Source organism: Abramis brama (assembly GCF_963993115.1).
Source record: "Abramis brama genome assembly, chromosome: 2".
Lineage (NCBI taxonomy): Eukaryota > Metazoa > Chordata > Actinopteri > Cypriniformes > Leuciscidae > Abramis > Abramis brama.
This window is the reverse complement of record NC_139964.1, coordinates 22,284,507-22,312,386: the sequence shown is the minus strand read 5'-3', so window position 1 is coordinate 22,312,386 and position 27,880 is coordinate 22,284,507. Positions and strand designations below refer to the sequence as shown.

Here is a 27,880-nt window from a genome sequence, read left to right as displayed (position 1 = left end):
TGACCTTGCTAGAATTATTTTATTATGGAAATGTGCTTAAACATTGTAAGTCAAGCTGGTATACATTATTTAATTTGCTGGGTAACAGGATAGTTATTAAAAAAAAAAAGCAACAGTCAAAATGAACACATTGAAAGTTGAAAATTAAGCTATCCTGAGTTTTGTAAAATGATCTTGTCATCAAAAGCTGTAGTCTGGCATTAGGGCCGCTTTGACTGATTATCTGCAGCCGAAGCGCAGATCCTGCTGGAGACTCAACATGCCGTCGTATTTTTCTTTGAGTTCAGCGCTCGTCTTGCTCTGCTCCAAACTGGGCCAAAACTCCACCCAGGTCCTCTCGCCCAGAGCGTACCGACCGCTGAAGAGTAAGCAGAGGAAGAGCATGTTAAACAAGGTCTTATGACAAACTAAAACGAATCAATTGAATCCTTTGTCCTTGATTATTCTTCAAAATCAAAATGTCTAACATTTCTTTCATTCTTCTTACAGTAGAATCCACTTGTGGTACAACAACTTAGCATTTTTCTAACATGACTAAGCACGTTGCTAGCATGATTTAGTTGTTAAAGTCCCCCTGTGGTAAAAATCCAGCTTTTAAAGTTGTTTATATGTCTATGTGGTGTTTTCAATATGCTTTAAGACAAACCATGTGTAAATTCATAAGTCGACACCATTTCTGAGTATTTTCTCCTTAAAACTGCAGTGAATCAAAGGGCCCTATTTTAACGATCTGAAACGCAAGTGTCAAAGCGCAAAGCGCAAATAACTTTGTGGGCGGGTCTCGGCGCTGTTGCTATTTTCCCGGCGGGATAAATGGCTCTTGCGCCCGGCGCAAATCTAAAAGGGGTTGGTCTGAAGTAGCTTCATTATTCATAGGTGTGGTTTGGGCGTAACGTGAAATAAACCAATCAGAGCGTCATCTCACATTCCCTTTAAGAGCAGACGCGCTTTTTCCTTGGCGTATTGCTATTATAACGGCGGATTTGCCAGGCGCGCGCCAGGAGTGGTTCACAGCCGAGGAGAGCAACGCTCTCGTCACGGCCGTAAAAGAGAGAGAAGTGACATTGGGGATGGAGAAACACACCCAAATTAAACAGGCATATAATAATGTGGGTAAATGTGTAAGCTAGATGTATGCTTTTATAATAAATTGTCTATCTATCTATCTATCTATCTATCTATCTATCTATCTATCTATCTATCTATCTATCTATCTATCTATCTATCTATCTATCGTTTGTAATAATATGATTTGCAAAAATGAAAACTGCTGCTTCTGTGTAGATTAGAGAATCAAAGTGTATGCGCGTTGTGCACGCTATACATTATGGTCAAGCATGCGCCCTTAAAATAGCATAATGAACAACGCGCGACGCACCACTGACTTTAGACTAGGTTTTTTCTGGCCAGTGGCGCAATTGTTTTATGGAACAGTAAAATAGCACCAGGGATTGTTTGCGCCGGGACACGCCTCCTTTTTTGCGCTGAACCGCCCAGGGAGCGCAAGTTCCTTCCCTAGTTTAGCGACGTGCTTCTGTGGAGGGAAAAGCGCGCTTTGCGCGGGTGCAAAATAGGAATGAAACATGCGTCGGTGTACAAAGTCAATTGCGCTGGGTGCAAGATAGGGCCCAAAGAGTCTCAAAAACACGGTTTGAAATCGCTGGTGTTTCTGACGTCACAAACTACCTTGTAACCAATCAGATCATCGTGTGATCGTCAACGAGTGGATCTCTGGGCTGTGTGAGTGAGTGGAGGTGGGGCTCATTTGCATATTCATAGAACCGCGTATACTAAATGAGGCAAAGGAGTTGAGTAACATTCAAGCTACTTTAAGGCATGACGATTTTTTTTCCCCAAGGTAAAAACTTTTAAATATGTAATTTTGGTGATCAAAGATGGGTTTTAAGGGATAAATGATTGATTACAGGGGGACTTTAACATTTTCTAGCATGATTTAGCACATTGCTAGCATGTTTTACGTGTTGCTAGCATGATTGTAGCATAAATTAACACATTGCTAGCATGTTTTAACATGTTGCCAACATGTTTTTTAAATGAGATTGTTTCTGTGCATTTTATAATGAACATGAGAGCAGCATTTATTTATTTATTTATTTTTATTTTTTATTTTTTTGTGAGCGCAGTGTAAATGCACAATATGGGAACTACATGCACTTGTTTTGTCATGTTTGCAACATTACCAGGCTTGCATACTTCCTTCAGTGAATTGAGTAGTACAACAATGCAATTGGTGCTTTAAAAATAACAAGCAGGCACAATTAACTACCCCGATAATGTTTAATTGTAGTTATTGTCTACAAATAATGTGATTGCACACTAACCATTCAGAAAGTGTTTAATTTCTCACGCTCTCTCATGATTTCAGAGGCACTTTCACAACTCAGGACACACACGCTTTGAACCACAGGTCAAGTACACTTACTTTCCACCTTCCAGTTGTACATCCTCAGACTGGCCCATGATCAGATAGCTCTCACCCCGCTTCAGATCCAACGTTTCTTTGCATGAGATCTGTATGGTGAAAGTGCGCCGCTTTCCCTCCACATCGTTTTCCAGCTCTACACAGATAAGCAACTTTTAAATACTGTATGTAACACACATACACAAGTTTGGTGACATGTTTGAGGCTCTAAGTTTGTACTGGCACAACACAACTAAAACAAATCTAATTTGTTTCTCCCAAAATACTGTAAAGGCCAGACGTGAGTAGCTTATTTACTGTGGGTTATTAAACTTAAACAAGATATCAGCAGAACATTTGTATATCGCTTTAAACTTGTAGCTGAAATAAGTGGGAAACTTAATCTTTAAATTGACATCATTTACAAATGTATACACAGAGTGGTTGGAGTGAGGAATTATACCTTTTTTGAGGGCAGTTTCAATCCTCATATTGTAATAAACTGTTGAAGCGTCGTCATCTTCACTCACCAGAACAGCTTTATAAACTGTAAAAAAATTATAAGTATATATGCTGAAGACATTCTCATTAGCTGCAGTGTGTTGTCTCTACAAAAAAAAAAAAAATCATAATTTATTACCGTAATTTATTTTTGGTTCACATGCTTTCTTATTACGCTGAGCCTCATGAATTTTTTCCTTCCGTTGAAGACTGCAGTTTTCTGTATCAGCAATAGACAGATAAATGAACCTGCTGTAGATTAACAGCATAACTTACTTAAACTTTCATGAAAATAAAATGCATGTTACCTTCGGCACACTGACAGACATCATTCTTACAGATTTTTTGAAGAGCTCCTTCCTTCCTGGTCGGATGATAAAACTTCACACAGCGATTTTCTAAACATTGAGGAATCATGACAACACATGGGTCACACAGGTATACAGTGATTATTGTGTTGTAGAATCTGAGATATAGCAGTCAGCCACGAAAATAATATCCAAATAAGTCATAAATAGGTAAATAGTCAATAAACTTACAACATCTTTTACTGTAATCATGAATTGAATGGGACTTTAACATGCAGTGTTAATCATAGTTATTGGTTTTTATTTATGAACCTACTGTTGTAATGCAAATTATAGATTGTGGTTGAAAAAAAAAAAAAATGTGGATTTGCCGGTGGGAAAAATATGTAAATAAGCTGATAGGGTGGGAACACGCACGCGCTGTGAAGAGCAGAAGAGAGAAATATCTCAAGAGAGCACTGTGGTTTTGCTGGCAACAAAAATACAATTTTAAGTTTAATTCTGTTCGTTGTTCTTCTGGAATAGTGGTTTTGTTCTTTCCAGCGATCGCGAGGATTCCGTGAGTAGCCTACCAAACACACACACACACACACACACACGGGGACGTTGTGTATAGCCTAGCCTACTTCTTGTTTTCATACAGCTTCAAACTGTAACCTAACAGAAAACTTTCTGCATTTTTACAATAATAAAAAAATATATATATTTACCTTATTTTATACCGAAGACATCCGTAAATGGAGGTTTTAAGAGTTTTTGTCATGTTAACTCAGTTGTGGGTACACATTTGTAACCAAAGTTTGGTTAGCACACAGACACACACAAGTGTGCCAAAGCGTGATCTGCATAGGTTATAGGCCTATCGTTGCTAATACTTGAAGAACAACCCAAACACAATGAAGAATAAAATAACATTTTCTAATCATTAAGGAAGTATTTTCAGCAGCTCCACATTGTGAAGTTTGCATGACATCAATCAAAGACAGCTTATTTGAGAAGCTTTTATGGTTGGGTCTGGCAAACTATGCTTTGTTTCCTGGTGAACTGATCAAATCTTTTTTGTAATTTATGTCAGACTACTGGAGTGTTTGCATGCACATCAGTTTCATACCTATAGAGTAGTATTCATATACAGTGACTGCTGCTGGTTGAATAAAGCCTCCATTCATAATCCTGTGCAGCCTGAAGGCGATCCTATCTCTCCTGTCATGAGAAATCTGCAAGTGTAAGTGCAAACAGCAGACACTTTATAGTAGGGATGCGGGAGGAATTTTGAAGTTTCATTTTTAGTTAAAATAAATAAAACAAAAAAACAACTGTTATAAATGCAAAAAAAATATAAAAAAAATAATAATAAAAAAATCTGTTCAACCTACTTCATTTTGATGCTAAACAAGAAATTATTAAGAATTCTGTCCTCTTTTGTGGACTTTCAGATTGGCTTGCGCTACCCAAAATTGTTGGTATTCTGTTTGCAGTATTTCAAATGTATTGACTAGATGTTATTGAAAAGTCACAGCATATTATAATCACTTTAAAAATATTAATAGAATTTATGTAACAGAATCTATGTTACTATTCATTCTTATAGTAATTATGGTAACACTTTACAATAAGGTTAATTAATTAATGTATTAACTAACAATGAACAATACATTTTAATCTTTGTTAATGTCAGTTAATAAAACTACAGCTGTTCATTGTTTGTTGATGTTAATTCACAGTGCATTAACTAATGTTAACAAATACAACCTTTGGTTTTAATAATGTATTATGTTGAAATTCATATTAACTAAGATTAATAAATGCTGAAGAAGTATTGTTCATTCTTAGTTCATGTTAACTAAGCTAGTTAACTAATGTTAACTAATGAACCTTATTGTAAAGTGTTACCATAATTATTATTTATAATAATTTAGGGAGTAAGAGTCTCACTTTGCCTTTAACCTTTTTTTCTAACATTACAACACCTATACTGTATATATGAGTGTTTTCCGAGTAAAACTGCCACAGAGACCTTCTCCAGGTACAGGATGAGGGATCCTCGCTCTGAAAGCTGCTTGTTCATCTCAAATTTCTGAATCAGCCTGTCCCGTCCAGTTGACAGCTACAAACAGGAACAGAAAGTTATTTTGGGGGAGTTTGACAGCTTTTCTGCTTATGCTTCTTTATGACCTTTAATGCATTTAGCCTCGGTGGCCACTGCAACTTCCCGTGAAGTGCAGGGAATGAAAATTGTAGACATTGTAACATTTTCTTAGTGGGAAAAAAACCCGCAGGTTGTTGGGAATAATATGACGTTTCAATTGAAAGCCCATGGACTTTCCATTTTGGCAATAGCAAATGTGATAATAATGAAAAAGTGATCCTTACCGCCTTCAGATCATTCTCATCCACAACAAATCCCGTCAGTAATGATATGTCCAGTATAGACATGGTGGCGTCCTTGTCCGCAGACAGATATCTGTGGAGTCAAAGAAAACGTGAACTTTCAATTGCACTAAAATGAGGTTGAGACAGTTTTCTCCAACTCTCCACAACATGTGAAGATGGGACAAGAGAGAATATCTTAACATCAAAAAACATGCACACATCAGCTTTATAAGAATATAATAAATGTCATGATAAAGTACTGTAATTCCAGCCAAAACTTTGGACTGTCCACAATGTTAGTTAAACTAAACTTAACTAGTAATTCATTTGATCAATTCTCAAGGATTATTCACTGAACTTGGATATTGTTTAGTGCAAGTTTATACTTTCAATAATCAGTTGATCAGAACAGAATATTGTGATGAAAATGGCACTTATTTGCACACCTGGTTTTGATAGTGAGTTTATAACTCTCAGTTGCTCCCCGATATGTTACTAAAAAGAAAGAAAGAAATTGTTTGTGATTTTCCTCATTTGTAAGTCACTTTGGGTCACTTTAGATAAAGTGCCTGCCAATTGTAAACACACACAAGTGGGTGAATATCAAAAAATGTTTAGGGCATTTCACCAAAAACAAAACAAAAGCAAACATTTGTTTTTATTATATTATATTTGAATCTTATTATATTTTTAATTTTCCATTAATAAAACGAAGCCTGTTTTAGAAACAGTAATATTACTTTCATGAAAAAAATAAATAATTGTATTTAATTTTGGTTACAATACAAAATATTGTATTTTTTTTTAATTGTAAGCAAATGTAAATATAATGACAAGGCCTCATTTGTCTTTATGCAAAACATTTTGACAAAATTACACCTGTGAGGACCAGCATGATCATACATTTTTAAATATATTGTATTTATGATCATGTCTCCCTCTGAAAATTGAAGACACACAAATCTGACCTTCATCATCCCTTTCAAAAGTCAAATCAAGCTCAAAGTTCTTGCAGGTGTCACTCCTCTCTTTCGGTTTTGCATAGTACTCAGTCACAACCTGCCGAGGAGGAAACAGTTTTCCAAGGTCTGGTGTATTGGCACATTTTCAGCTTTTAGCTTTGATTTATTGCTTTTTCTTCAGTCACTTACAGTTACAGCGGCCTCTCCAGAACCCTTGGCACTGATGGTGATCTGCCTGCTGGATGGAAGCTGTTGATGGACACAAATAATAATGTATACTAATCAATCTTGATAAAATATATCAAATGTTGCTGATCAATATAACAATTACATATAGAGGTTTCATCTTAAACCAGGTACACCCACGACAATATGATTTGTTGTGTGAAATTAAAGCTACACCCTGTGACATTAATGGTCATTTATATCTGACTGTACAATATAAATCTTAGGACTTTATTAACATTATTAACTCAATGACATTAAAAAGGTAGCGTATAAACACGTTTTCCACTTTCAGCACAAACTCACCTTGGTTGTTTGTGCGAGATGAGAGTCTTCTTTGCTGAACCTCCACACAATCGGCTGCTGGCTGCCTTCCACTCGGATGGTCATCTCCAGGTCTAACAGCTTGATGTCCGTCACTTTAATCCTGTACTCGGCTACAGCCTGGAACACCATGATGGTGGCCTGGGAGGGAGGAGACACGTTTGAACGGTTTTTCGCGTGTAGGTTTTTGCCCTTTTGGTCCCTCATCTTTCCCTCGGGTCATTTGGACCCGAAACACATTTAAACAATTTTTTTAAAAGATTGAATGTTCATCGGAGGGGTCCAAGACCCAAGGATTTTGTCGCACTTGTCCACGAATACACAAAAAATAAATTGAATGGATTTTTGTGGTTGAAATTTAAAAAAGTAACATAACTTTCCCTTGCGGGTCAATTTGAGGGTCATAGGAATGAATGGAATGCGAGGAATGCTTCAGTACACAGAAAAACCTAAAACTGCTCAAAATTCAAACTAAAAATGCTAAAACTTTACCAAAAAATTATGTTATAATGTCAACATAATGTATTATATTATGTATTTGAATGCATATTAAAGTGACTTTAGGACCCCGAGGAACAGCTCATTCACTCCATATAGAGCTATAAGGCCATCTAGAGTCATGAAATATCAATTTATATTATTATTTTTCCACAAGAGGTCGGCAAAGCTGAATTAAAAGGGTTATGCATGAAATTTTGAGTTATTTTGAATTTAAGTTGAAAGAATGTGAGTAATGTGAGTAACTATTTATTTATTATTTATTGATGAAATCTAGTAATTTAAAAGTAAATAAAATAAAGAATAACAAAAAATCAAAAAATAAATACCCACGAGGGAAAGATGTTACAAAGTGCGAGGGAAGGGTGAAGGTTAAGGTTTATAGTCTGTTCTTTTACAGTTTTTTTTTATTTATTTATTTTTATTTTACAATAGTGTAGCAACAATGACATCTGCTTTTCACATTAAGTGAATCATGAGGGTGTCGAACACATCCTCTTTGTCCTTAGGAAGACAGCTCTCGTTAATTATTCCCTACGGGGTAATTTTCCAGCGCCCGTGTGGCTGGGATCCCCCCAGTTCAGCGTGAACTCTCCGTGACTTTACAGACTCGTGACATTCCAACGCACACACACAAACACACTCTGGACTTTGAAACAGAAATCCCTTACATAACAAGCCATAACAAGCCACTAAATGTTGATGTGTATTCCTGTGTTTCTCAAGTGTCGTCACTTGCCATAGTGGAAACACTGACAATTTTATTGTGTGTTTAATCAAACTTTATTTGTGTGTAATTATGCATATGAATGTAACGTTATGTTTCTCCTATCTTTACCTGTCATCCTTGGTATCTGCCTGACCTTCCTGTTTTAATTCAACCAGTCACACATAGGAGATTACAGTAAAATGTATTGTTCTGTGTGTACAATCTTAAGAGGAAATATGAATTCTTTCTCTCATAAGACATATGGTCAAGGTAGGCGTGTCTTCTTCACACAAAGAAACTTTTTCCCGCTTCAGATCAGAAGATCTGATTTGCTGTTGTCCCAAAAAGAGGGCGTAAACAGATGTCTTTTAAAAAGAAGAGACCTCCACTTCTCGCTCTCTCACCCTGATCTCTCACCCTGATCTCTCACCCTTCCTCCTCTTCTCCCCGGCTTCAAGGAACATCTGAAGAAGGCTCCGGCCTTCTCTATCGAACGAACACATGTTCGAGTCGTAGCTGCCGTTTTTGCAACTAAGATATATATATTTGCCTCTTCCTTCACGGGAGATGAATCTTATTTTCCGGTAAACGTTACATTCAGTGAGCCTTTCAAGCTTCCCACGACACCGGAAGACGCAGCACAAACAGGATAACGTCCACACTTCCTGCCTCAGCATCACTCGAACAGAGACCAATCTTGCAAGTATATTTCTGTCTATAAGGGACCGTTCGGTATTTATGGAAGGGGCCACCGGAGGAAAATAGGGGAGGGTCATGTCTTTTTATTCTTTGTTGAGGGGAGGGTCATCCAACTTTTTTTAGTCTAGGGGGAGGGTCACCCAACTTTTATATTCATGAAAACAGCAACATTTCAAAGTGGCTTGTTTGGTGCTATTTTTTTCCATTTAGCTCCATGTTGATCTCGCGTTATCAGCCCCCCTTCGATATCAGATGGGTCTGACCCAACAAAAATCCAGTTTGGCGCTGTTTGACAGTGGTGCGCACTAGTTCAGTTCGCGCTTAGAAAAAGTGCATCATGTTAGAACAGAATGCCAAAGGTTTACCCGGCAAAGCTTTAAAGCACGAGCAAATAATGAACTTTTGTTAAGTGCACAGTGTCCTGTGAGTGTAACTCTACCGCTGCGTTAACATGTGATGTGAACGTACATAGGCTACTGCAGCTAGAACTGCAGCTGATAGAATGTGCGCTGTAGGGCGATACTGCATATTTTAGTTTCCATTCTTATTTTGTTTCCACGATGTGTAAGATGTAGGGCTACCACATCTTTAAATTACTATTAGTATTATTTAAGTTAACATAAAATACATAGACCTACACCACAAAAACTAGTTGAGGATAAATTCGTTAAAATTGGGCGATTCCAGTGTTATGGTCGTGACATTTGCAGTCAAAACTTAAAATAAAAATTCTCAGAAAATGCATTTAATACCAATATTTTGAAACGTCTGAAAGGAGTCAAGACATTAGACAAATATCAGTCTACACACGAGTTTTATATTTAATATGAGGGAAATACACATGTGACGTGACACAAAAAATCTTTAACTTTTAGGTGGCAAAATATTTTTTAGTAATTCTATAAATTACACTGTGCAAACCAAAAGATATATACCCACCGGATAAATAAAGATCGGCCTCCACAGAACATAAAATATTATATTATTTTTATTTTATTTTTTGTGTTCGCATTTATGTGAAAAAAAAAAAAACAAAAAAAAAAACAATGTTACTGGCATGACAGTTCTCCATTACGGACATGACTGCTCTGAAGCAACTTTAAAAATTTCACAGAAACCTCAAACAGAAAGCACAAAGCCTTTCTTTAAAGTGAATTTCGTTTTTTTATTAATTTTATCTTAATTTTAATCAATCTTTCATCTGGATTTAATAAATAAGAAGTAGTCTAAATATAGTAGAAAATAGATAATCATGACACGGAGGCGCGGGCGAGTGAACTGGATCTTGTCTCATAAATGAACCGAAACTCAGCGTAAGATAGGCTATGCTACTTGCCTCACAGACCGGAGAAATATATAGAAAGCTTGAAATGTCTACTTTTAAACAGAACGATTCATAACGAAAGAAAACAGACTGCTTTCTCCTTATAAAATGTGCATTTCTCTCTGGCGCGTTCTGAGAAGATCGCGACGCATCGTCAACTTCATCTTTGCAGTAGATACACAAAACACTTGTTAATTAATAAACAATTAAAATGTCTCCTTGCTATATTTGACATATTAATAATCATTACTTTTGCCGGTTCTTTGTGACAGCTTTTAGATGCTTTGTTGGCAGCGCCACCCACATGTTGAACGAGTCACACCGCATCAGCACCGAAAACATGATTTTTTTCAAATCTAAAATCAAAAATCGTGATACGAACCGAATCGTAGGTTTGGTCTATCGTTACAGCCCTAGTAAGATGAGAAAGCAAGAGTTTATGGTTTAAAAAACAAACAAACAATGGCTATCTGAACATCTTTGCCAAGCGCAAACTAATAGGCTAGCCTACAGAATTAGGCTAATCAATAAATTATCGGGGAGGGTCATGCCTTTTTTCACAATTATTTTGGAGGGTCATAGAAAAAATTATTGCTGGCGAAGGGAGGGTCATGTCTTTTTTGACAACAGAACTCAAAACTCCTCCGGTGGCCCCTTAAATAAATAACGAACAGTCCCTAAGCTGATTCCAGGTGTCTCGTGAACTTAGGTTTCTGTATGTAATAATTACTAGCTTTTCCCTTCTCTCTATATCCTTCTTCCTTTCTTTCTTTCATTCATTCTGATCACGTATGTTCTTGTTTGGTTAAATGTTTGTATGTTTTATTGTTTGCATTTTTACGTACTTTTATATTTGTAGCTCATATAATCTCTCTAGGTTTGCATTTATTAAAATCCATTTATACTTTTCACTGTCTCTGTATTTGAAAACCATCTTATAAAGTCAATGAAATTAAAAGATCTAATTAAGCTACAAGCTCGATATTATAGACTACCTTGAGTAGTTTTTAATTCATAAACTCAGAAAGTTTGATGTTCGTCGCCAGAAGATAAAACTTTCTTGGAGTTTGTAAATAGAGATACCCCTTCCTAACTGTGATAATCTTACATTTATTCGCTGGACGAATGACTGATGACCAGACCAGTTACGGAACAAGGTAATCTCGATAATTGATAAAGTAAATGTACATGCGATTTCTGAATTATTATGACCATGAGTTATGATTATTAATATTTCCAAAATTTTAATTTAATTTAAGTGTAACACTGCAATTCCGAGCGTTTTCCCTGGTTTCTTGTCTTTTGGTTTATTTGGATTTCTTGCCCCGTTCCCTGGATTACTCTTTTGCCTCTGGTCCCTGCCTGTTTTGTTTGTTTCTTTGTTGGTTTGTTTGGACTGCCTACCTGTGTTTTGACCTTTTGCCTGTACACTGGATTACGCCTCTGGATTACCCACAATAAAGCTGCGTTTGGATCTTAACCCTCGTGTCTCGGAGCAAGAACGTAACACCTAGCATAATACAAAACTGAATAAGACTGCAATATGCTAAATTTCTTCAGAGTAATACATTACCATGATGAAATATATTCCAAATCTAAAAAATGAAATACTATTTAAAAAAAATTAGATGTACGTATCTGGGGCCGTATTCACAAAGAATTTTAAGGCTAAAAGTAGCTCCTAACTGGCGAATTTAGGAGCAACTGTCTTTAAAAACATTATTAAAAAAATAATGGCCATGTCACTCGTAACTTTAGGACTCAAATTTTTTTGACTAAGAGTAATTCACAAAGCATTTTAGCCATAAAAGTAGCACCTAAGCCCGGGACAGGTTAAAAGAAGTCGAGAGGACTCCTAACTCACTAAGACCTATTCACAAACCGCTTTTTGTGGCATTTCACGTTGCGATGTTTTTAAATGCGTATGCGGCGGCTACAGGAGCTTCCAATCGCGAGGGAACAATTTTGCATTGTAGGCATAACTAGGGATGCAATAACGCCACCAACAACAACCAAAACTAGTCTACCCATTGCATGTAAACTAATTGTAACTTTTCATTGTGAATCAAATTAAAATGTTCTACTCTTTGCAAACGTAGGCAGAGGCATATAGTGACAGATTAATTCAATAATGTTGCAAAGATATTGCATCAATCCATATGTTTCATTAGGCTACTATTTGTTTTGCCTTACTCTTTATCCATTTAGGCTATTTATTCAGTTATTCATCATCTTCCGTCCTTCGCACTACTTGTGTAGCGCACGCATTCTCAGACCTGTCACCTGTCACTCATCATCGTAGGGGAGGTGTTTGGAATCATTCCCGCGTTACAATCATCAGCCAATCAAGGTGGTCACTTCAGTCAAGCTCGTGCATGAGTAATGACGTCATCCATAGCAACGAAGACTCACTCTTAGTTTAGGAGTTGTCATTTTTCTTTACTAAGAGTAGGTCTGAAAGGCGTTGTGAATAACTTTTAAGAGAAAACTCCTAGCTAAAATTTTTTAGTGCGATTTAGGAGTACTCCTAGTGGTAAGATAAAATGCTTTGTGAATACGGCCCCTGAACACCTACATGGGTGTTAGTGTTTCATTTCCATTGCCATCTATACAAAGTGGACATCTTAGGGGTCATTGTGTACTGTAATGTAAACATGGACCAACAAACTGAGTGTCATTCTTTTTTGTAAAGAAATTTTATCTGTTGTGTTCGTGTTTTGATTTGTTTTTTAAGTCATTGTTTTATGAGTTAGTGTGTTTGCTGGGTAAAAACCTTTTCTAGTTTTATGGAAGAATGAATTGATTTGAGACGTATGAAATATTTTGGAAGTTTTAGTGCATTTCTGGGACCAGATTTACCTACAAAACCCTCTTTTGGCGTAAAAAAAACTACTGTCAGGATTTACTAAAGACACGCAGTGAAAAACTCGTGCTGAAAAGGCATAGACAGAGTTATTTTAGTATTTTAGTTATTATCAGTTAACTGACCTTATTGTTTATGCATAAGAATTTACCTTTCATGCGCAAATATTTATGTGAGGAGAGTATTTAAATGATTCATGCAAGGGGATTTACTAAGGTTTGCGCTAGTCAATTTACTGGTATTTGCACCATTATTTACTGCCCAAAAACGCATGTCTGAAACCAGACGCTAATTTGTGCTGCTCTTGGTAGATTGTGTTGATCATTATGGAAATGATCCGGCTCAAAATCCGGCTGTGTTCTTTAATTTACGCGTCGTCAGTCGATCACGCGCAGAACCTTCCCATCGGTGCTTTTCTGGGATCAAACTAATTTGCCCTGTTTAGTAAATCTGGCCCTAAATGTGAAATTAACTGCTGTGCCAAAGTGAAAGCTGGTAATGAGAATTGAAAGGTTTTGAAAAATTGAGAAATGTGCATATGGAGTATTGAGAAATGTGTCCTAGCTTTTGTAAAAAAAAAAAAAAAAACAATTATTATATATATATATAGCATATTAAACGTACTGTATGGACAGCTATACGATGTTCAATGTACACTACAAACCTGAGTCGTGCCATATCCTCCACTGGACTGTCTCTGGTTGTTGAGCCAGTTTACGATGGGAGCTGCGCTCTGAAAGTCTCCAGCTTTAACAAGAGCCAGAAGTGCATAGGCCGAAGCCTCCAAAGTGTAGCTACTGCTTCCAGGCACGGGCCAGTGACTTCCATCTGTATGGGGTTAATTTGGTATAATTTTATTTGTATAGCATATTTCGCCATAAATATTGTTCCAAAGCAGCTGTACTTTATTTTTGAAATAGGGTAGACACAAATTCAAAACACATTTTATGCTTCTTTGTTTTATATTGTTTTATATGAAGTTTTATATTGTGTCATCATTGTTTATTTGTTTATGCGATTTGTATGTGTTTATTTTCATTATCATTCTACACTACCAGTCAAAAGTTTATAATAATCAAGATTCTTGAGTCTTTGTCTTCCTTGCTTTGAATAATGTAACATGTTATGTGTTGTTCTGCATCTTAATAATTTTTGCTTTGATGCCTAGGCAGGTAAAACAAGAAATGTTAATGCTAATAGGATGATATGGGTGCTGCATCCCACATAGCAACATTCTGACGGCCCAGATCCGGCCCACATCCGGCACATGTGGAAAGATGATCTGGCCCACATGCAGCGTGGAATGACAGCCCTTGGGCGGCTCACTCCTATTTGCCAGATCTGGGCCACAAGCAAGCCATAGCAATGCCACATGTCAGCCAAGAGCAAATAAATAAACCAGAACTGGACCTTATCTGGGGCCGTATTCACAAAAAATTTTAAGGCTAAAAGTAGCTCCTAACTGGCGAATTTAGGAGCAACTCCTAAAAATAATGGCCGTGTCACTCGTAACTTTAGGACTCCTAATTTTTTTGACTAAGAGTAATTCACGAAGCATTTTAGCCCTAAAAGTAGCACCTAAGCCTGGGACAGCTTAAAAGAAGTCGAGAGGACTCCTAACTCACTAAGACCTATTCACAAACCGCTTTTTGTGGCATTTCACGTTGCGATGTTTTTAAATGCGTATGCGGCGGCTACAGGAGCTTCCAATCGCGAGGGAACAATTTTGCATTGTAGGCATAACTAGGGATGCAATAACGCCACCAACAACAACCAAAACTAGTCTACCCATTGCATGTAAACTAATTGTAACGTTTCATTGTGAATCAAATTAAAATGTTCTACTCTTTGCAAACATAGGCAGAGGCATATAGTGACATATTAATTCAATAATGTTGCAAAGATATTGCATCAATCCATATGTTTCATTAGGCTACTAGGCTATTTGTTTTGCCTTACTCTTTATCCATTTAGGCTATTTATTCAGTTATTCATCATCTTCCGTCCTTCGCACTACTTGTGTAGCGCACGCATTCTCAGACCTGTCACCTGTCACTCATCATCGTAGGGGAGGTGTTTGGAATCATTCCCGCGTTACAATCATCAGCCAATCAAGGTGGTCACTTCAGTCAAGCTCCTGCATGAGTAATGACGTCATCCATAGCAACGAAGACTCACTCTTAGTTTAGGAGTTGTCATTTTTCTTTACTAAGAGTAGGTCTGAAAGGCGTTGTGAATAACTTTGAAGAGAAAACTCCTAGCTAAAATCTTTTAGTGCGATTTAAGAGTACTCCTAGTGGTAAGATAAAATGCTTTGTGAATACAGCCCATGAGCCAGAATATCTGTTGTATATTAAATATGGAGTCATCTCAGCCTTAATAAGTCTGTTAACAAGCAGAATCACTGAAGGAAAGAAGAGAACAGAAAAAGAGATGAGCAGAAACACAAGAACTACAACTGACTTCAGACACAGTCTTAGATGAAATCAGCTGAAGAGAAAAGAAGACATTAAATCTGTGAAGATCTCAGCAGAGGAGGATTAAACAACTCCACAAACAGCATTACCAGCTTCACTTATTACTAACCAGACTGACTTTATTTCTGTCAGATGCCTACAGAAGCTCTTATTGAGAATTAATTAATATTAATATATTAGGTTTAACGCTAATGTTTTTCATTTGATGTCACCATAACAGTGATTAGTATTTACATTAGTTGGGCTCTTAACTCTTATTATATATTTTGTCTTTTTTGGCTGCTGTGACAGTGTGTATGTCAAACACATTTGCAGCAGCAAAGAAAGCTAAAGTGAAATGAGATCAGGTGATGATGGTTACCTGTTGATGGTTTTATAATCATACTTAAATAACCTGTTTCACTGATGTCTTTGGAATCTAACAATTGTGTTGTTCCATTAATATATTCACGTCACAAACCCTGTGTTACTGCAGCATGAGATCTAGCAATATTATAACAATCAGTTAGAGGTTTTTAACAAACATGAGCACGAAAGGTTAATCTATGATGACACACACAGATATCAACAATCAGCATATTGACTCCTGTACATTTCAAGCTCAAATAAACATAAGAAAAGGCTGTGTCTTTACCTGCAGAGGCTTTTCCTAAGAGGACTTGTTTGACAAGTGCATTTCCATTGGCTAGAGCATAAGATGTCATAGCCACTGAGTATGGGTTCGTCAGACCATGTAACTGAGATCTAAGGTACGCAATGGCTTTATCAATGCTACTGTCGAGACTCTAAAGAGGAATAAAAACAAATGCGAGAATAAATTACATGCATAACATATAATAAATTAACATTGCTGATATGTAGTTCAATGAAGCTAGCAACATATTTTCACTTTTCACTTTTTTCAAGTGTTGTATATTAACTCAAAGCCTAGCAGGACTCACTGAGATTTGGCCAGCACAAGTGCTTCTCCCCTCCTGTAGGGCAATGAGCACAAATGCCGTCATGGATGCTTGTGAGTTTGTCCCGTGTACGTTCCCCTGTGTCACAGTGATGTCAGAAATAATGCATAAGTAAAGGTGTGGTCACAATTACCATTGCAGTGTGAAATTTTGCACGTGAAATCCAGTCATTTAAATGGGAACTGGCGCAGTGAAGAATTTCACCAGATAAACCAAATTTGCATTGTTGACCAATAACAAGCTTCTTGGTTGATGTTCGACAGTGATTTCTGTGTGAGTAGAGACTCGTGACTTAGCAACAAAGCAGAACAAAAGAACCACAATGGACAAGCTGCATCTATTTGTACAACACTACACTTAAATATTATTATATACATATATTAATAAAAGGAAGTGTTTTTAAAGCAGTTAATTAGGGATGGTCTGTTTGATAGCTGGTAGAATTATCCTTTGATGTTCATTTTGTCATTATCCTTGTACTTCATTCATGGTATTTTGTAGCATCAGGTGCCACTTTCTTTCGCCCACAAAATTCTGTGGAGCAACGGTAACCACACCTTAAAACTGAGAAGATAAATTGATAAATAAACACCTTAAAGGTAAATTATGCTTGCAGGTTAACGCTGCTGTTTAATATTTTCAATGTTAAAATACTTTCCATCTTAATCAGCTGAGAAAACACTCACTCTGTTTGTTTGAAGAGTTAAAAATGTCAACTTCTAACTTAATAGATAGATATATTAAAAGTTGCTGCATAATTTGTAATGGTTTTACACCTGGTTTGATGTCAGTGACAAACCACCTTCTGTTTTTGTTGTTTCTTATGTGCTAAGTTTGAATATGTGGAAGCACAAATGAGAAGTTATGGAAGATGACATTTTCAGTAAATAACAACTTAAATTTTGTTCTGTTCCTAAAACAATTATAGGCTTCAGATGACTTAAAACATAGCACATAAGTAGTATTGCCACTGAAGAAAGAAAGTCATACAGGTTTGGAACAACATGAAGTTGAGTAAATGATGAGCGAATTTTCATTTTTGGCTGAACAATTTTCAAAGTGTCATAGTGTTTAAAACAGGTCTCACTCACAGTCATCTCTCCATGAATTACAGGGGCATCTTCTTTGAAAGTACCATCAGGTAACTGCTTGTTCAGTATGAGCCACTTGAGAGCAGAGCAGATCACATTCTGGTCTATGTTGATAATGTTACTGGCCATGGCAAATACTTTAGCAACATATGCTGTCAACCTTTAGGAGAAAGGCAACTAAACTTTAGTCTTAATGATGGCAAGATGCTTGATTAATAGTTCTTACCAAACAAGCAGAACTATTGAGAAATATATCAGTTACCAGGTGCTGCTTGGGCGAGAAGTCCATGCGCCATATGACCCGTCGGTTTTACGATACGCCAGCTGTTGATTATAACCTGTACATCAACACAGTTAGATGGCCAGACTCTATACAAGAATGTGAAACAGAGCACAATAGTTTGCATTCCAGTCTTATGTTTAGTTTACCTTTTGTAATATAGAAAACAGCTGTCTGTCTAAGCCCAGCCTGCACGGTGTGCCACTGATTGGTTTTATCCAAGTAATGCGTTGCAATGACAGGCATCGTTAGGCCAATCATGTTCTGCTCCCCACAGCCACCAGGCTGGATGACCAGGGAACCCATGGCATGACCACTTATAGCCGCCTCTATTGTTATGCTGATCAAATCTCCTGTGCACAAAGAGATTGACATACTGGTAAAAAACTAAGCCATAGTTTGTTTTACTTACAGGATTTGTTAGAAGAATCACCTATTGCTGATACATATGTGGTTGCAGGTGTGTTGGGCGCCTGGTCCCTCAGTATAAGGCTCCTGATAACCTCCACATGTTCACCACCTGCTCCAGAAAAATGGGAACTGTATAGTCATGCTTCACTCTTATTTGTACATGCAGGACAGGAATTTGAATGACTAGTGTGGCCATTATTTATTATTTACAAAGAAATCATACAGGGCTCAAGACAAAAATCATAAAACTTGAAACATTCACAAAACACTGAATGTGAAGAAAACACTCCCAACAACTCATGAAATGCCCACATAAAGCTAAAAATATATATATCCTTCACAATCAGTACAAGAGGCTACAAATTTCCCCTTCAAGTATTAGTCTACCCAAAAATTAAAATTCTAATGAAAAATAAAAAAGTAAATGATGACAAAAAAAATATTTGTGTGCATTTCTTTGTTTTGTTGGAATCATCTTACCTTTCTTAGAAGGATTTAACTGTAGATTTTGATTAAGTTTGGTCAAAACGCCTTCAGCCTAAGGAAATTAAGAGAAGAGTGAGTGAGTGAGAGAACAAATTCTATGTGTTCAGAATAAACTGTCATAGTAGTAAAAGTACACACTTAAAAAATACATATTTGCAACTAGCATGTTTCGTTTTCTTTAAAACTTGAGGAAAGCTGATATGCTAATCCATTTATTTGTGTCCCTGTATAGAATCTGCATGTTTTGGCATCTCTTGTGTTCTGTTCACAATATGTTAAACCTACACTCTGCAAATGATATACTGTCTTTTTGTTTTCTAATCAAGATGGGGTTTTTTTTCTTACCACCACTAGGAGATCTTTCTTCACGCCATCGCTTCCACGTCCCGATGAAGCTGCCTTCACCTCAATTGCATGGCGTCCAAAAGCCATTGGGACAATGACAAAAGGTACTGAATATGATGACTTAGCATCTACCGTCACTACGATTTGGAACTTTCCTCTATTACTGGCCGGGCTGCAGATGTCCTTGGTTTCCTTCAGTTCCACACGTACCTAATACAAGAAATGAAAATCAGATACTCCAAGAGGAGAATAGCCAAAGGATATTTTGTCATCATGCTGAGCGCCTGTCTGATAAGGTTTGCCATAGTAAAACATTCTTCCAATCTGACCTTTACTTTTCTGCTGTAAAAGTTGTGGATAATGGCCTTGATTTCAATTTGCTCATTGCGCACGGCTGAATATGGAATCTTTAGGTCAATAAAGAAGTTCTTCATCACTATCATCTCATGAACATCTGCCACACAGATACCTTTGTAGAGAAAAAAGAGAGCAAGCCGTCACAGAAAGCATGAGATGTTTTGTAGGCCTAGAACATTTTCAGCCCAGGACAACAGGACATAGAAAATGGAGCGATGCATTGAAATTATTGTCTGGGGTAATCAACAGCATGCCACAAATGCAATGCATAAGGATGGAAAATTCCCAGGAATTTCCTTTAATATGGACAAGTGGTTTGTATGTTTACAACATCAGTCTGTACCATGAGTCTTGGACAAGCTGATGGCTGTGATTTCCCAGGTAGTTATGGAGTCTTTCAACTGTAGGCCATTTCTGGGTATGGTGGTTGTTTGACTAAAAGAGAGATCATCTTTTACTTAAACAGGATCGTCACTGGCTGAGCACTGACTGTTGAAAACTGCAAGTCACTCACCACTGGCGGTTAGTTGACGGACAGTTAGGCAACACCACTTCCTCCCAAAGCCAGCTTTCAGGGAAGAGCGTACGTGACACAATGTCATCTGAGTTCACAAACTCTTCGCTTTCACCTGTGGGTGAAAGGGTGGTTGATTTATTCAGACAAAACAGAAGGTAAGAAGGTAATTTTCCAATTGGATCAATTCCTGCAATTGCAGAACCACAACTTGTAACATCTCTGCCTGCTCAAGGCAGACCTGAAGCAGGATGTGAGTCCTGGTGAATTCGCTTGAGTGTTTAAACTGAAATATGTATACTATTTTTGAGAATGCTCTTACTGCGGGATAGAAGCTGTTCGCCCTGTTTATCCACCTCTTTTTTGTTGTTGGTCATCTCATTGCAGCAGTGCAGGAAAGCCTGTCTGCACTCCTCTCCATCCAGGATAAATCCTGCCCGATACTCACAAGTGTATGTCAAATCAACCATATTCTTCATTCCATCCATACAGCAATCCTTCTCAAGGCCAGAGTACTTGTTCACTAGAGGTGGATCAGAAAAGAGAAATGGACTGGGACTGATTACATAAAATTTGGTTAGTCTTTTTTTGTTTTGACTTATCTTTTACATCTACTGTTTACAAATGTCTTTTCAATTGGGGGCCAGCACCAAGGGTGCATAGGCACATATTGTTTCTGCTCATTTTCTTGCCATCACCCTCATCTCTGGCTGGGAGTCCATGAACTGTATGAACCCCTAGAACTGTATGGTAAGAAGTTGTGATAAATGACACACTAATTGTGGGGAGTTACAAAGGTTTTCAGGCCAAATTTAAGGTATCTCTCTCAAATTCTCTAGTGTTAAACTTGCAAAAAAATTGAAATGTCAAATATGTACTCTCAAACTCACTTTCTTCATGCCATCCTCAAATTTGTGTCAAGTACAAAATACTTGATACAGTGCTGGTCAAATGCTATTCACATATTATACATACCAAACCATTCATCTATGATGCATCTTAAGTAGTTTCTTGACACTTATTTTGATTCAAATGAAACTTAGTACCTAAACTTGGGATCATTCCCTGAGGTTTGCTATTTGTGGGTGTAAATGGAGGAATGCAGCTTTCTAACCTAGAGTCTCCCAGAGTTGTTTTATGGTCACTTCTCGTTTTTTCCTTCGAGATGAAGAAAGGCATGCGGCATCTGGAACAGACCAGTTTTAAAAATGAAATTAGTCAGATGCATTCATTGATAATAGTGAAGTCTGTACGTGGATCATTTTGAATAGGTCAAGTAAATAATGCAAGTACTTTTTCTGACGCTAGTGCCTCCAGCAGAGCTGGACTCAAACAGCAGGCCGGCATCGCTAAAAACTTGCATGCTTTCTTTTCCACTTCCTGCTGTGCAGCCAGTGTCATGCGACTCAACAACGTCCCAGATCTGTTGGAGGAATTAATGACAAAGTGAATGAAGTCAATATGTTTAGGTAAGAAAATTTGGCCTCATTCCAGTTACAATGGAAGGATTCAATTCTTATCTAACAACCTTTGTTTGAGTTAGTCTGTTCTTGTTGTTGAGAACATAAACACCTTTATCCACAGCAACCAACCCAACCTTGGCCCCAGGGTCTCCTGTTACTCTCAGGCCAAATTCTTCACCAGGCTCATAGACATTCTCAGGATTGTGGACTTCCACTTTAAGCTGGGAGAGTAAAGAACATAGATCAGAAAACAAATGAAGATCAATTCACAGTGTTGTATGACCAGGGCCAAAATACCGTTCCCATGCACGTGTCCTTCACGTCGACCCAGACTGAATCAGACACCACCTCAGACGAGCCCACATGGTAATAAGCCACAAAGCGGAAGGACGGCACCATGTCTTTGGTTACAGGTAGAGACAGAGTCACTAGAGCTTGTCCTCTCCTCTTGAACCTGTCTGCTTGAACAATCTGACCTTTACTTAAGATCTGAAAATGAGGCAGATAAAAGACACTGAATACATTTTTGGAAACATTTTCACTGCTTGAATCATGACATGACTGTCTCTCACCATGTATGTGTAATCTTGATCTCTGACTCCTGGACTTTGTCCAGTGTTTAGATCGACTTTCATTTGATCACCGATCTGAAGCTCTGCAGTATCAATGCCGACGTGCAGGTAGTTGTTGGAGCCGCCTTTGGGAATGTAAGCGAGAGCCGTCATCGTCTTCACTGCCTGCTGTTCATCTGTTAATTGTGGATCTTTGGTCTTTGCCTGAAAAGAATCAATACATTGTTATCTGTGCTGTAATATACTCCATTGTTTTTTTTTAACATCTGTTAATCTGACTGAACATCAGTTGAGTTTGCAGGTCTTACAGTGATCTGCAGTGTAGAAGATCGTCCTGGAGTATTTATGGTAACCTTCGCAATGCCATTGGCTCTTGTTTGACCTCTGACCCATCCAGGATTGACCTCCACTTCCACATTTTTAGCAGGTGTCTGGTCAGGATTTGTTACATAGACCTTAACATAAAACCCAGAACAACAAAATAAGGAACACAGTAATATTTACTGAAAGATTGCTCTTAAGGTTATCAAATCATGTTTTTTGCTTTTTAGCCTATGGTTTATACCGAGACATCGAAGGGCATCCCAGGTTTGAAGAATTGTGGTGTTCTTTTGAAGAGGATGGTGTACGGTGACGTCACAATCTGAATGCCTTTCCTGTGAGCTTCCACCATTTCACTGCCTGAAACACACATGCGTACGATAATAAACAGAAGTTTCTGAGGCCTGAACATGTCCTCGTTGTTGTCCAAGAAGAAGGTATGCCAGACATGGTGTAGTTCTTACCAGTGTCGGTCAGCAGACTCACTGTAATGTACAGTGACTGGCCAACAAGCTGCATGATGTTTGGGAAGGTCTCTAGGATGTGTTTTCTTCTCAGTTCTGCAGTTCCACTTCCATCAGAGATCTGACATTCAACAGGAAAACTTGATCAGATCTGTGCAATTTCTGCTGTATTTGTCAACTATCAACTGTCATATATAGACTCATTATTCTTTGTGTGTGTGTGTCTGCATATGTCTAAGTAGAAATTATCAACACGTAAGACACGTGTTTCTGAGTTTACGCCATTCTTGAAGAGGGCCTTTTTATATAGAAAAAAAACCCCCACAGAAATTATTTATATATGGAGCAGAAATAATCCTAAAATCTAAGTTTAATATAAATCTCTGGTATTTTCACAAACGTGTGTGTGTGTGTGTGTGTGAGAGAGAGTGAGTGAGAGTGAGTGTGTAGTACCTTCACTTTCTGTAAGGAGCCTGGCATACTTATCTTCCCTTTATCTTCAGTAATCACACCAAATACAACAAATCCATGACCATTGACTGTCTCCCCAAACAAATACCTTTAGAATACACAAACACACACTTATATACTTTAATAGCTAATATATTCTAAAACATTATTGCAACTGTATTTATATTTGCTAGCTATTAAATTAGAAAACATGCATATGGCCATAATATTAAGTACAAAAAAAGTGCTGTACTTGGCTTCGATATCGACTGATAGACTGTCATCGTTCACATAGAAGAAGGCTTTCTGTGGTCTCAAAGAGACCTCAAAGCTGGGCAGGACTGCAAGAGGAAAGGGAAGAACCTGAGTTAACACTGCATTGCAAATGTCATTGGTGTATTGTGTAATGCTGTTTCGTAACAGCTCGCAAAGACCCATCCAGAGACACCTACCGTATTCCTTGACTTCAAACTCACTGGAGAAGTTTGTCTGTGGGCTGTTCTGGTGCCATGCCATAAGTTTCCACATCCCTGGGCTAATAAAAGTCACAGTCTTATTAAAAGATAACAGGTACTTTCCACAAAAAGGGTACAACATTTTTAAAAAAGTGGTCAGTGAATAAGGTGCCTATACTCTTCAGAAAAAGTAATATGATGTCATATTATTTATTTTAAATGAGGTTTGCAATTTATTTAGGCTAATTTCAAAATAAATATTCAACATATTGAACACTTGTTCAATTCCTAAGGACAAGCAAAAGTAATAAAGGCACAAAGATGGGACACCAATTTGTTCTGTACTCTATTTTTGGAAAAGTGCCAACAAACTGACTCGGCAATATTAGGTTTTAAGTATATTCAATACATTTGAAGCACTGAAATAGGATACTCACCTGGCCGGATCAGTCAGGCTGAATGTTCCTGACACCAGTCCTCCACCGGGATAAATGGATTTGCTCTGAAGGCTGATGCCATCAGGTGTCTGTCAACATTGAAAATGTATTCTCTAGTTGCAGTGAAATTGCCGAACACATATAAACATATTTGTGTGTAACAAATTTGAGCTTGCATGCACAACCAGACAAAATCAGTTATTCACATTCACTGTAGAGTACAAAAGTCTAAAAAAAATGGCGGTGATCTCAGACTTTTGGACCCCACTGTAGTTTAATATGCACAAATACACAGACGGACAGGGCATTTACCAAGATCTCCACTCGGACTCCACTTTCTACGGCCTGATTCATGCCTGGGCTCAGTGAAAACACCCTGTAAAAAACTAGAAGGAGAAGACAAACAGCTGTGTCATTGCATCTAAGATCTCAAGAGACAAAACTGGCTCCACAACAAACAAATGTAGAACAGCAAATATTTCCACCTGTGCTGTCTGGAGTGTAGATGGTCTTATCAGTCTGTAAAACTATGTGTCCAGATTGAAAAATCACCATGACCTGTTTCTCCAGCAGCTTCTGTGGAAACTGAGCTTGCAGGATGACGTATTGCTCCACTCCCTTCTCAAAGGCATATTCATTACCAGGTACCTACAGGCACACGATACACGAAACAATACGCTGGAACAGTGTTCACACAAAGCCCAACATAGTCCAAAGCCCAAACTACCATCCATTGGTTTAAGTCCACTGTAAAACATACTCTCTGATATGCATCTTAACATATGGACATTTTTGACACATAGACAACCTTCTCACCTCTATATCTACCAAATCCTGGTAGTTCTTGGCAGATGTCAGAGAAACTGATGCACTCGTCACTTCACGCTTGTCTTTAACGTTTCTCACAGAGATTCTAACAGCCAGACTGGCTCCAGAATAGTCCTGCGCCTCCACAAACACTTTCTCTGCGTACCCGACTCTCAGCAGGTTCGGGGCCGAGAGAATGTAGCTGAACAATACAGGTTCATTTAGGAGGAGCAATTGGGAATACAGAAGAATATTTCAGTCACACTTTATTTTAGTGTCCAATTCTCACTTTTAACTATACGACTTTTGCCTCAATAAACTCCTGATTACATCTTATTAATAGTTTGTAAGGTAGTAAGGTATCTTAGTCTCATTTCACAGCACTTTTACAAAGGATACAGCACTAAATAATGTATTAGTTACTGAAAATTAGGGCTTCCAAAGTTATCTTATGAGATTAATTTAAATAAAGTACTGTCTGTTTAAAGGAATAGTTCACTAAAAATTTTAAATTCTGTCATCATTTTACTCACCCTCAAGTTGTTTCAAACCTGTATGAGTTTCTCTCTTCTGCTGAACACAAAAGAAGATATTTTGAAGAATGTCGGTAACCAAACAGTTGATGTACCCATTGACTTCAACAGTATTTTTTTTTTCCTACTATGAAAGTCAATGGGTCCATGAACTGTCTGGTTACTGACATTCTTCAAAATATCTTCTTTTGTGTTCAGCAGAAGAGAGAAACTCATACAGGTTTGAAGCAACTTGAGGGTGAGTAAATGATGACAGAATTAAAAATTTTAAGTGAACTATTCCTTTAACACAATTTAACAGTTAAATTTACACACACAATTATCTCATTCTGTTGTTAGTGATTTGTTTGAACTAATCAGAAGCTCTTTGCAAAAGCAGATTAACAAGACACAACAATCCTGTAGCTGGGATCTAATTTCTTAAAGATGGAGAAAGACCTTAAATAAAATTTTAAATCCATTTTATCACAACTCAACAAGCATCAGTTGTGTGTGTTTATACTCACAGGGGGTCGCAGAGGGAGAGGAGGGGTAATGAGACGACTACCGCCGCCAGCCACACAGAGTCCACGCGCATCATGCCTGTATCTGAACTATAGCAGACGCTTATTCTCAATATATTCATCCTCACTTGAGTCCCTCCCTCAGTGAAGAGCATCATCATCATCCTCACTGTCAGTTATTGAGTAACATGGGTGGAGGAACTATGATTCACTATGATCATCTTGTGAGATTAAAGTTGTGACATTTTCGCTTTCTTCTCCTCTGGTTCAGACCATAGACTGTAAAAAAAAGACCATCACTGCAGCATCATGCTGTCATGCAGTGATGTGCCTTTAAATAGATAAATCAATCAATCATTCAGAGTTTATATTAGGTAAAGAAAGCAGGTTTGTTCCCATTGATCTCAGCCCTTGGAGTCTATATGCAGGAGCACCTCACTGCAGTACACGAGATCCAGGGGGCGGAGTTGGATCCAGATGTAAGGGGTGGAGATTGGTAGGTTTAGGGGTGGGTTTAGGGATCAGGGGGTGGAGATGGGTAGGTTTAGGTATATGTAAGGTGGGAGGAGTTGGATCTGGATCCAACTCCTCCCCCTGGATTTCATGTTCTGCAGTGAGGACCATCTCTCTATATGACCCCAAATCGACTTTTCTGTAGTTATTAAACATGGTTCCCTTCATCTCAGTTGCATAAAATTTTGACTTTTTCTGCATTATCTATTTACACACACACACAAAAAAAAAAAAAATCACTGGTCTTTGGGGTCGATATGAGGTTGGAAAAAGCGCATTTTTTATTTTTATTTTTTATTTTTCATTTGTCATTTCATTTACTCTTCACTTTTGTTCCCATCCACTTATTGCTTTTTGTTGTTGTTGTTGTTGATTTTATTTACTTTTATTTACAGAAAAATGTTTTTCTTATTCTAAAGTTAATAATTTTATACATTTCGATTATTAAAAAAATAATATGTAATTGCAATCAAGTCTTTTCTTTTAGTGGCAACTTATGTGGCATTATTGCAAATTTATATGGCATTACTGCAAACTTATGTGGCATTATTGCAATAACAAGACACTTCAAAAGACCTTACAAAACTTTTTTTTTTCATAAAAATTTCATATTTCATATGCATGCTAATGGTGTAGTTGAGGAATTTTGCAGTAAATAGGTAAAAAAAAAAAGTACGTCACATCCCCCAAAACACAGCATAAATGTATAGACGAGAAGTAAATTAAAAAAATGATTTATAATTTGTATTATTAAAATGTATATTTTTTGTAAGACCATACTGACCCAAAAGGACCACTGTGTGCACTGGAAACTTATAGGGTTAAACATCGAACACCCGGGTTATCTGTCGTTATCAGCCTGCGCATGCAAACTCATAGTGAACATGAAATAAAAAACACAATTGCTCAACCGGCCAAGTTGCTGTTAGTGTTTGTAACACTGCAGCTCGATTTTATATTCTATTTTTTTTTAATCTATATTATAGCTCTGAAGGACTCGTGTTTCTTTCACCTTCATCAACCTGATTTAAATTATGATTAATACTGAATGGAGATGTTTGATCTCATGTAACTATATGTCATTTTACTTTTCAAAGGTCTGAAAGTTCAGAAGTTGATGCGGTTAAAATGTTTATCATCATGCATTGTCTGTCTTTCACAGCCAGTGCATTTTGCTGTTGTGTGTGTGTTGGTCAATACATAATGTCTGGTTTTGCAGCCAAAGAGATGAGAA

The 27,880-nt window shown here is 37.5% G+C and overlaps 1 protein-coding gene across 1 annotated transcript; it reads right to left on the bottom strand.

Annotated features, from left to right (window-relative positions):
- On the bottom strand, positions 1-26,292 carry LOC311077885 (complement C3-like). The gene is made up of 41 exons (XM_084106522.1): positions 26,137-26,292; positions 25,107-25,299; positions 24,776-24,938; positions 24,603-24,676; positions 24,291-24,379; positions 23,851-23,933; positions 23,652-23,739; positions 23,402-23,507; positions 22,949-23,069; positions 22,729-22,844; positions 22,472-22,618; positions 22,164-22,367; positions 21,889-22,080; positions 21,657-21,812; positions 21,422-21,551; positions 21,243-21,314; positions 20,451-20,651; positions 20,129-20,243; positions 19,958-20,049; positions 19,587-19,726; positions 19,258-19,467; positions 18,907-18,964; positions 18,449-18,535; positions 18,165-18,368; positions 17,998-18,073; positions 17,736-17,895; positions 16,627-16,722; positions 16,320-16,470; positions 13,873-14,036; positions 7,098-7,256; positions 6,756-6,815; positions 6,573-6,663; positions 6,051-6,099; positions 5,605-5,695; positions 5,249-5,338; positions 4,343-4,448; positions 3,232-3,321; positions 3,063-3,143; positions 2,886-2,969; positions 2,444-2,579; positions 1-358 (listed from the first exon to the last, which is right to left on the bottom strand). Exons 1-41 carry the CDS (start codon positions 26,289-26,291, stop codon positions 220-222), a joined length of 5,019 nt encoding a protein of 1,672 aa, XP_083962648.1. The 5' UTR covers position 26,292; the 3' UTR covers positions 1-219.
- Between the last annotated feature and the right edge of the window lie 1,588 nt (positions 26,293-27,880).

Coding starts and splice junctions, on each gene's coding strand:
- LOC311077885 (XM_084106522.1), bottom strand. CDS start 26,291: ATGATGCTCTTCACTGAGGGAGGGACTCAAGTGAGGATGAATATATTG. Junction 18,536..18,906: donor GTTAAATCCTTCTAAGAAAG/GTAAGATGATTC, acceptor TTTCTGGAGCAG/GTGGTGAACATGTGGAGGTT. Junction 18,369..18,448: donor CACATATGTATCAGCAATAG/GTGATTCTTCTA, acceptor CTTTGTGCACAG/GAGATTTGATCAGCATAACA.